This window comes from Podarcis melisellensis, assembly GCF_964234715.1.
Source record: "Podarcis melisellensis genome assembly, chromosome: 9".
Classification (NCBI taxonomy): domain Eukaryota; kingdom Metazoa; phylum Chordata; class Lepidosauria; order Squamata; family Lacertidae; genus Podarcis; species Podarcis melisellensis.
In genome coordinates, this window is record NC_138541.1 from 50,385,576 (window position 1) to 50,396,289 (window position 10,714).

At 42.4% G+C, this 10,714-nt stretch overlaps 1 protein-coding gene across 1 annotated transcript; it reads left to right on the plus strand.

Annotated features, from left to right (window-relative positions):
• Positions 1–77: 77 nt before the first annotated feature.
• On the plus strand, positions 78–4,905 carry SLC25A4 (solute carrier family 25 member 4). The gene is made up of 4 exons (XM_081926380.1): positions 78–345; positions 1,604–2,090; positions 3,689–3,829; positions 4,404–4,905. Exons 1-4 carry the CDS (start codon positions 235–237, stop codon positions 4,559–4,561), a joined length of 897 nt encoding a protein of 298 aa, XP_081782506.1. The 5' UTR covers positions 78–234; the 3' UTR covers positions 4,562–4,905.
• Positions 4,906–10,714: the final 5,809 nt, after the last annotated feature.

Genomic DNA, 10,714 nt, shown 5'->3' on the forward strand with positions numbered 1-10,714 from the left:
ACGGCCCCCGGCCGGCCCCCTCCGGCTATCGCGAGACCCAGGGGGGAGCTATAAATAGTTGAAAAGGGGGTAAGGGTCCGTCCATTTGGAACGCGGGTGCTTTAGGTTGGGGGGGCCCAGCTGGGTGGGGAGGTGCCTGTGGACAGCTCCTCCATTAGCAAAAAAAGAAAACAAATAATAAAAGGAAGAAAAGAGGAGGGGGCGATTGGTGTGTCGCTCTGACTTGCCTCCATCATGTCTGACCAAGCTCTCAGTTTCCTTAAGGACTTCTTGGCTGGTGGGATTGCTGCTGCCATTTCCAAAACTGCCGTAGCACCTATTGAAAGAGTGAAACTGCTGCTACAGGTAAGGAGGTTGGTTTTCTAAAGTGGTGTGCTTGCGCGTGCACAAAATAAGCTGCCCAAAAAGTCAACCCGCACCTGTTCCTGGAAAGGTTGCATCGTTCTGTGGACCTAAAAGTAATTGGCAGGGACGTTCTTTCCAGATTAACAAGGGCAACAAGTTGGTTTTTTTGGCTTAGAAATTCATATGTCCTTTGTTAGAAGTGGTGAAGGTTTGGTGATGGCGATGCCTTAAGTTTCCTGCCCTCAAGAGCTGTTGCTCGGCTGTATCTCAACGGAAAGGATCTTCCTGTGACTGAGGAGTGGAGCAGGAATTCTACTGTCAGATGGGCTAGAGCTTGAAGTGACTAAATATGGAAACTCCAGTTGTGCAGTTCTGATTACACAAGACCAGCGCAGCTCTTTTTTCCTTGGCTCTGTTTATAGCACAGGTCTGCAAGTGTGCTGAGCATTGGGGAAAATGCCTTGAAATCTTGGGTGTTTTTTTCTTTTCTTTTCAGTGTGTGCTTGCACGTATATGACAGGTGGCCATTAAGTCCAATAACTTGTAAAAAAAATACACTAAAAAACTATTGTGAAAGGAACGGTGTTTTGTACCATATATGTATCAGGGAAGCTTCCTTCATTTGAACTAAACTGGGGGGGGGGGGGGGAAGTGCTATTTGCTACTAGGATCAGTGGCCTGATAGCTAACTGGAGGTCAACTGAAGGACATGAGTTCTTGGGAGGGCCATATAAATGGAAGAATGACGTCTTGCATATGTAGCCTGTCTCCCTTTAATACTGCATATGCTACCGAATCACCATGGTTTTTAAAAAAGAAAGTGTGTGTATAATAGAGAAAATCAAGCTAGTCCATAGCCTATCAAGAACTTCATATGTGAGGGGGGGGATTAATTGTTTGATCGGAAGGAGGAGCAACTACAGTTCTTCCACTTTCCATTTCTAATGGTCAAGCAAGTTAATATAGTTGCACATTATGTGCAGCTGTTATGCCCTGGTGTTGTAGCAAGTGATGCTAATTTCAAGCGGATGGGCAACTTTGGCACCAAACAGTAATCAAAGATAAAGCTGCAGGTGCAAAGATAGGATTGGCTATTTCTTCCAATTGAGAAGTTGTGTATAATGTGCCACAATGATTTTCCTTCCTTCCTTCCTTCCTTCCTTCCTTCCTTCCTTCCTTCCTTCCTTCCTTCCTTCCTTCCTTCCCACCTCCCTCTCTCCCTCTCTCTTTCTTCCCATCCCTTTTCTTCCTTTCACAGGTCCAGCATGCCAGCCAACAGATCACAGCTGATAAGCAGTACAAGGGGATCATGGACTGTGTAGTACGGATCCCCAAGGAGCAGGGCATCATTTCCTTCTGGAGAGGCAACTTGGCCAATGTCATCCGGTACTTCCCCACCCAGGCCCTCAACTTTGCCTTCAAGGACAAGTACAAGCAGATCTTCCTTGGGGGTGTGGACAGGCACAAGCAGTTCTGGCGTTACTTTGCCGGCAACTTGGCCTCTGGGGGTGCTGCAGGAGCAACTTCTCTCTGTTTCGTTTACCCGCTGGATTTTGCCAGGACCAGGCTAGCTGCTGATGTGGGCAAAGGGGCGAGCGAAAGGCAGTTCACTGGGCTGGGCAACTGTATTGCCAAAATCTACAAATCTGATGGCCTGAAGGGTCTCTACTTGGGATTCAATGTTTCAGTCCAGGGCATCATCATCTACAGAGCAGCGTATTTTGGCGTCTATGATACAGCTAAGGGTAAGAAAGGGAAGCCACTGGATATTAGCCGAGTAGCAAAACACAGCCCAGATTCTGTGAGTTATAGCGTTTTCCCTGAATGTAGAATATGAAATATTTAAACATGCTCCCAAAATAGGGTTCTTCTTGCTTCAATAGGTTGGTAAGTATTTCTAGTTAAGACAGGTCTGGAGTGTGCTTCATCTTTCTCCCTTTTCTTAGAAAGAAAGAAAACAGAACAGTTCTTAAATGTCTACCTCCTCATCCAAGTATTTTCAAAGATTTATAATAGGTATAATTTGTATTATATCTAGTTATGAGTTAACTTCATAGGGCCATGCCCTGATTAGTAAGGCTCTTTTAATTGCCATCATAGGGAATCAGGCAGCCCTTCCCATGCCCCATTACTCAGATACCCTATCCTACCCTTGTTGTGACTCTCATCATACAAGCTTCTTAGTCTCCTTCAACCAACTGGCCAAGAGAGTACATATGGATATTCTAGACATAAAGCTAAATATTCCCACCTAGTAAAAAAATACCTTTCCTTAGGTTCCTAAAGTAAAGGTAAAGGTACCCCTGCCCGTACGGGCCAGTCTTGACAGACTCTGGGGTTGTGCGCCCATCTCACTTAAGAGGCCAGGGGCCAGCGCTGTCCGGAGACACTTCCGGGTCACGTGGCCAGCGTGACATCGCTGCTCTGGCGAGCCAGAGCCGCACACGGAAACGCCGTTTACCTTCCCGCTGGTAAGCGGTCCCTATTTATCTACTTGCACCCGGAGGTGCTTTCGAACTGCTAGGTTGGCAGGCGCTGGGACCGAGCAGCGGGAGCACACCCCGCCGCAGGGATTTGAACCACCGACCTTTTGATCGGCAAGTCCTAGGCGCTGAGGCTTTAACCCACAGCGCCACCTGCGTCCCACCCTCCTTAGGTTCCTACTCTGTTGTTAAGTCCTGGCAGTAGAAGCAATTCCCAGAAAGTGTCATTGTCGTGCAATAGTTTGAGTGCTGGATTTGAACTGTGAATATATGGGCTTAAATTCCTGAAGTATACAGAGGGAGACTTTGGGAGTAGCCTAATTTCATGGGTCTGTTAGGATAAAGTGAGATAGCTCCATGTTTGCCACCTAAGCCGGTTGGAGGAAGGCTAGGATGCTAACTGAGTGGACTACTCAGCGTCTACGTATATCTGAGGGTGGCTTAACTGTTTGGTTGACAACTCCAAACTTTCCTGTAACTAAGGATTGTACGAATGCACTTGCTATCTGGTAAAGCTATACATTCTAGGCACTGAAAACACAACAGCATCTGCGTATATGTACATCTTCCCAAAGCAGCATGCAAAATGACTCGCCTTGGAATTCTGTTGCAGCTGCTGACGTCCAGAATAATAGAATCTTAGAGTTGTAAGGGACCCAAGGGTCATCTAGTCCAACCCCCTGCAATGCAGGAATCTCTATCATGTGACTTGGATTGATTGGGTATAAAACAAAACTTAACTGGCATGATTGGTCTTGCTTGAGGTAGAATTGATAAAGTGGTACTGATAACACCCTCTCCCCACCCCTCTCTCTTCCTCTTCCTTCTCCTGTCTTCGGGTAATCTACTCCCAATGGTAGGTATGCTGCCTGATCCAAAGAATGTACACATCATAGTAAGCTGGATGATAGCACAGACCGTTACTGCAGTAGCTGGGCTGGTGTCTTACCCCTTTGACACTGTCCGACGTAGGATGATGATGCAGTCTGGCAGGAAAGGAGGTAAGAAAATAACCCTACATTTTTGTAATGTTGCCAAAAAAATTCCTCCATTTTAAATTCTCAAGGGAACGTAGAAGCCTTAAAAATCAAGTACTTTTCCTTCTTAAGAGGTCAGATTGAAACAGAGACACAGGTGCAATTGACCGTAATAATTATTATTATTGCCGCAGTTTCCTTGAGCAATGCCATTTGATTTTATATTACAGCTTTTCTGTTTGGTGTATGTTTACATTTTGTAGTAAAGTGCATTAATAGTACAGTGCTATTTCTGTTCTGCAGTCTTTGGGCAAGTTATATTTATCTACATTTGCCCTGTTTTAAAGTACTGAGTTTTAGTATGCGTGTATACAAACCAAAGGGAGGAAGGTTCTTTCACTCCCAGAATCTGGTGACAAATTTGAATGTGGTTTCTTTGTGGTGCTGCTGGTGAAATTATAGTTTCATTGTCCTCCTTCTGAAGCAGAGAACTGCATTCCAGGTCTTGGGAGGGGTGGGGAATTATGGTAGTATTGCGGTGGTCTTTTTCTCCAGGTAATGTAACTATGTTTTACCTGTCCATCTTTGTCTTCCACAGCTGATATCATGTACAAAGGCACAATCGACTGCTGGAAGAAGATAGCTAAAGATGAAGGGGGCAAGGCTTTCTTCAAAGGCGCCTGGTCCAACGTGCTGAGAGGCATGGGCGGTGCTTTTGTATTGGTCTTGTATGATGAGATCAAGAAATACGTCTAAGACTCAAATGGCTTGATTCAAATGAAAGTTCTCTTTTGTAAGGTACCTACATGTGGTTTAACGGGCAACAAAATATTTCCTAGGGAAATAGAGATGGCTTTCGTGGGTTAAATCCAATTCAGAGACCAGGTTGCAGCATTGTAAGATAGATCAATGGTTGGTTCATTAGATTACAGCCAAACTCTTTTGTATGGAAAAACTAAAGAGGCACCTGTATATATAAATATATTTGACAAAGATCCATTAATATATTCCTATATTTAAGTGTGTTTCCTGAAGGCGGCAAGTTACACAGTATTCAGATAACTAGAAATGTGAATTCAATAAATACTATTTAAATCAAAGCTCCGCCAATTTTCTTTTCCTGCATGGCACACACTAAATAAAGGTAGCTTCAAAGACTGTGGAAAACATGGGCATGTTACCTTGTATTTGTGCCACCCACAAAACTGCAGCCATGTGAATGGTTCTGACCTGCGTATGTCAAACACTGCCAAAAAATATGTCATGGGAAATACAGTCATACAGGGTTGAAGCCCAAGTGCTTTAAGTAAACAACCTACAGAAAGTGAAGCATAATTTTAATGGATTTCTGTGTGTGATTTCTCTGGATTAAAATCAGGCAATCACTTTTTGCGGTTTAAAATTGTGTAACATGAATTATTCAAGTTTTATCTCTTGTGCTTAATCATTGGTGTAATTGCTGCAGAATATAGCATATATACATATTTTTTTTTTAAAAAAGGTTTTAGTTTTAGCTTCTGTCCTCCCTTTGCACTTACTGGAAGTTTGTGGGTGAAGATTAAGTGTGGGCAGGTGTTGTCGTACCTGTATAGCTAGAACGGACATGTTCTCACAAGAAAACCAGACAGGCTCAAATGAGGGCAGGCAGGAATATGAGAATCCCAGTAGGTACTTTTTATGAAGCTGGAAAATAATCAACAATTCTGAGAAGAAGGTATAGGGAGAAGAGAGGGAATGCATGTAAGAACAAGATAGACTTCAAATAAATAAAAATATTTTGGAAACAACTTTCAACTACTTTAAGGGGAAAGTGCATGAAAACCATAACAGGCAGCTATAGACTTATCTGAAATTTAATATATGAAGAACAAGAAAATGGGGGAAGTGAGGAAGAATTATTTTTAAAAAACAACAACCTGATCTTAAATGCCCTGATCAAATAATTACTGGAAAGCAAAGGAAAATAACTTTCTTTAAAAAAAGAGACTTGCAGGATAATTCTATACATGCCTTGTCTGAAGTAAGTCCCACTGAATTTAGTGGATTCATTCAACAGTTACTAGCTATAGGATTGCAGCCTAAAGCACTTGTGATATCCTTCTTATTCAGATTAGACACATAGAAACCAATGGCGAAAGATCTTAGGTCAGTTATGAATAGGGCAGTTCGCTGTCTCCTATAATCTGCATATACACACGTGAGAGTATGTGTTGAGGTAATGGGATACCACTCCATAACACACCCAAAATGGCATGTGGCCCAGTAGAGGGTTGGGCCAAAGGTGAATGTGGCCCTTGCACAAAATGCAAGCTAGAAACTCCCCCCAACCACTTTTACACATGCTATAATGAACCAGATAAACACTGCAATTCCATTTATTTCTGCACTAAGAACAAATTCGTCTTGCGTTTTTAATGTATTTGTTGAATATGTGGCAGCATACTATCATCAAATACGACGGGCCATTTATTATACTTGCCTACCATGATACATGTAACAATCTAGCGATCAAACTTTTTCAGCAGGGGGCCAGCCCACTAATGAATTCCTATGCCCCACAAATAACCCAGAGATGCATTTTAAACAAAAGCACACATTCTACTCATGTAAAAACACACTGATTCCTGGACCATCTGCGGGCCGGATTTAGAAGGCAATTGGGCCAGATCCGGCCCCCGGGCCTTAGTTTGCCTACAAATGCCTGTGACACTTTTGGTGCAGTGCCCTGTAAGGTCATTGGCACTGTTGTCAAGTGTTGTTTTTATTTTATTTTATTTTATTTTGCTTTTGTAATTATAGGAAGCGGAAGCAGCATCTTGAAGCTGATGGAAAATTAATCAGCAATAGACTATTTTTAACTCCTGCCACAGTGGATTATAGATTAGCACTTTGTGGTCTGCAGTTCTGGTTCAAATTGCTTAGCATAAATGTATTGGGATCTGTTTCTTGTCATTCCCTCTATGCCTGTGATTCAGGCTAGAACCTTGATAATTATATAGCAAGAGGAGCTCCATCCGTACACAAGAAAAAGGTCTCAGCAGGCTTGTCCAAGCCCCAAGGTATATAAAAGTGCCAAAAATAACCCCCAACCTTTTTAAAGAAGACCCTCCTTTTTTTTACAAAAATATTAAACACAACAGTTTATACATGCAGCACATGCCTAATTCACCCACATATTCTGCGATTAAAAACGGTACCAGGGCTTACACGATGCTCTTCCAAAGGCCTTTTTGGCCAAATTTGATGTGAGATAGCACGTATTCTCTGTACTAGCCCAATCCATGCCTTCAGAGTTCCCATGTTTAGGAGTGTCACTCCACCCCACCCTGGGCAGCTTCAAAGGCTCCCACAATACACAAGCGGAGCTTTACTTGTTGTTGTTGTTGCCTAGTCGTTTAGTTGTGTCTGACTCTTCGTGACCCCATGGACCAGAGCACGCCAGGCACTCCCATCTTCCACTGCCTCCCGCAGTTTGGTCAAACTCATACTGGTAGCTTCGAGAACACTGTCCAACCATCTCGTCCTCTGCTGTCCCCTTCTCCTTGTGCTCTCCATCTTTCCCAACATGTCTTTTCCAGGGAGTCTTCTCTTCTCATGAGGTGACCAAAGTATTGGAGCCTCAGCTTCACGATCTGTCCTTCCAGTGAGCACTCAGGGCTTATTTCCTTAAGAATGGATACGTTTGATCTTCTTGCAGTCCATGGGACTCTCAAGAGTCTCCTCCAGCACCATAATTCAAAAGCAGCTTTACTTGTACCAGCCTATTATAAATATGTTTTATGCTTATAAGCAGTTATCCTAGGATATTTTTGGTGGTCCTGACAAACGGTTATTGGTTCCATACCAAACGACAGCTGGGAGATCTCTAAAAAGACATGGCATGAGAATTTAGAAGCAGCATTGCATCATGAATTGGACAGCCCAGTTGGGGTTGATTTTGCTCCTACCCTTGCTTGCTCTGCTTCCAGACAGAGGCCTCTGAAGGCTGCCATCTTGCAGGTGCTGGGATAAGAGGGAATGTTTCCTCTTTCAGAGAAAGTCTTAAAATCACAAAGGCAGACTGCTAATCATGCATCCAAACGACGGCAAAACAATCCTATCATGAGAGTTGTACAAATGATGTGTTGCCATTTGGCAATGTGTAAGTTAACAGAGCAGTGTGCTTCCTGTAGTAAATGCAGTAATTGCATTTGCTACATGGAGATTAGCTTGGAACTGAGGCAGTTAAATCTCATATTTAAGAAAGGGCTGCTACAGCTGTTGTTTGTTTCCTACACAGGCAAAAGTATCAAGAAATCCTTTGTTAGAAATGGAAGAACATGCCAACCATCCACCTCCATTTCAACCCTCAGCTGCCTTCTTCACAAATTATTAGAGGTTTTCTACTGTCACTGTAAGCCACAGACATTATATGTGCTTGAAAGCAAAAAAATGACACCTCACAGTAGCCAACAACTCTAGGCATAATTCAGAAAGTTCTTGTACAGTATAGAGAATTGCCATTCAAGTTAAAAAATAATAATCAAAGTTCCCTGTGCCTTTTTTGCTATCTGACATTTGAGTATTTTATCCAAATAAGATTTCTAGGTTGAGTCCACTAAATCTCTTGAAATGCCACCATCCTCAATCCTTGGCATCTTTGGTGCATTTTCCAGCATCATAATCATCAAGATGTTTGTTAATTCTGAGTGATACACTGATTGAAGACAAGGTTAAGAGCATTCTGCTAAATTAAGTGCCCCCAGAGGCCTCATAATAGCCATGCACAGCACACTTTAGCCAAAAACAAGAAAAGAGCAAATTATGAAGCACCCTATTATGCTGATGCACAGCTTTCAGCTGTCCTAGTTTCTGGCAATCCTTCCCTGATTTCAAATTAGAAAGACTCTCTGCTAATTAGGAGCTGTGGACATTATTAGAAGGGAGATTTCAAATCTGCAACCCAGCATTGAAAACTTCTGAATGAAAGTGAGCCTTCATTTTTCCAAGTCATTGTGGCCCAGGCATTACCTTGGTAAGAAAAATGTGGATACTGTTCTCATTTTAACACAGGTTTGTTATTTGGCTCAGGGCTGGCCCAATACATTTTGGCACCAGAGTCAGACCCCAAAATGGAGCCACCCCACCATCCTTGCCTGTGAAGAAGGGGGTCAGGAAGATCCGCATCAGGAACGAGGGTGGTGGGGAAAAAGATTCACATCAAGATCTGCTGCCCTGGTGGCGGTCGCTTCACCTCATCTCATGGACCCAATTGTCAAAGTTAAGCACTTATGAGAACCAGTCAGCAAGAACAAGACACATTTGACTAACCTACAAATGTCAATGGGCCTTAAACATGCTTAACTATGGCCAGCTGCTAAATTGTGTCATTAATAAAAATTTGTACAAGACACTAGGAGTTAGTTACTGATGGATGCAAACAGAGTTTTGCAAAGCTGATGTATGTAAAGCTAGAATTTTGAAGTCATAGTGACTGCATTACCATCGGATAGTAGTTAGGTGAGGCTGTCTTTCTGTGCTTCCTATTTTTTTTAAAAAAACCTTACAATAAGAAAACTAGTACTAGCAACCGAAGGTTGGGATTCTACTACATGCATAAATCTAGCACAAGGCCTATTTTAGAATGAACATATCTATCTACCCTTTAAATTCTGCAGCTTAAAGTTGGGGGGGGGGAATCTAGCTAAAAGCAGTATTACGTACTCGTTTTGTTGCACAGCCTGCCAGCAAATGGTCTGAAAATGAGAAGGACACGGTTACAACTTTTGAAGCTAGTTTGACCCTTAAGCCACATGAATGAGAAGCTGTCAAGGAACCACATTAAGCTGCTCTGAGCTCTTTAGAAGAAGAAGAGTGGGGGTAGAACTGTAAAACATACACACATACATATGGGTCATATAACAGGTAGCCATTGCTTTCCCTGAGCAAACTGTTATCAGCTTTTATCTCTGCAAATGTTTATCACTATTATTGTTCCTTCCAAAAAGGAGACAGTGTTATTGGGTGTCTTACCAGAAGCAAAATATAATTATCTCGCTTCCAGCTAAAGTTACAGACAAAGCACTTTAGACTGCAAATACATCAAACAGGCAATTATTTCTAACCCTCTTCATGGAAACTGCTGATGCCCTTAATTAGCAGAAGATACTAACCAGAACTTCAGGGGAAATGTCTATACTGTACCGGTACTGCAGAAATGAACAGCAAACAAGCCAATGAAGTGATGGGAGAATGTCAAGACTACACTCTTGGATGCTGTGCAAGTAAATGACATCTCATATATTATGTGAGACATGTAAACAGAACTTGCTTTGTGGGCAAAAGGAGAAGAACACACAGACACCAGTTTCTGCCTCCAAGCTGATCACCGCTTGCTTCAAGCTAACAGAACAGAAAGCAGCCAATATACACAGAACAATACACTTTTAAGAACATAAAAAGGTGCCTTATACCAGGACTTTGGGCCCCTCTCGTTAATACTCAATATATGAGACTCTCTCATCTTAGCAGATGCTTGACATAATCAGCAGGATAGTATTATTACAGCTATGCCCTGCAAGTGGTCTTTCCCAATAAGTAGCTCACAGTATGGCAAACTAGCTAGCTATTCAGTCAAATCCAGCAAGGAGGTATTTGTGAAAATGAACGTGTGCTGTATCTCTGTACACTAACCTAACTTACCTCTGAATCCTTGTTTAAACCTTTCCTGCTTATACATCAAATCATGTTTAACTCTTCTGTGAAGCTCCAAAATCTGCATAGGATAACAACTATAGTTTCTCAGGGGGGCTGAGTTTTCAAGTGTTTTCTGCACACACGTAAAAAGGTTGTGTATAACTGACACAGCTTGCTTTATACTAAAGAGCTGAGATAGGCTATAGTTCTCTGTAGCACATACATATTGTGTGG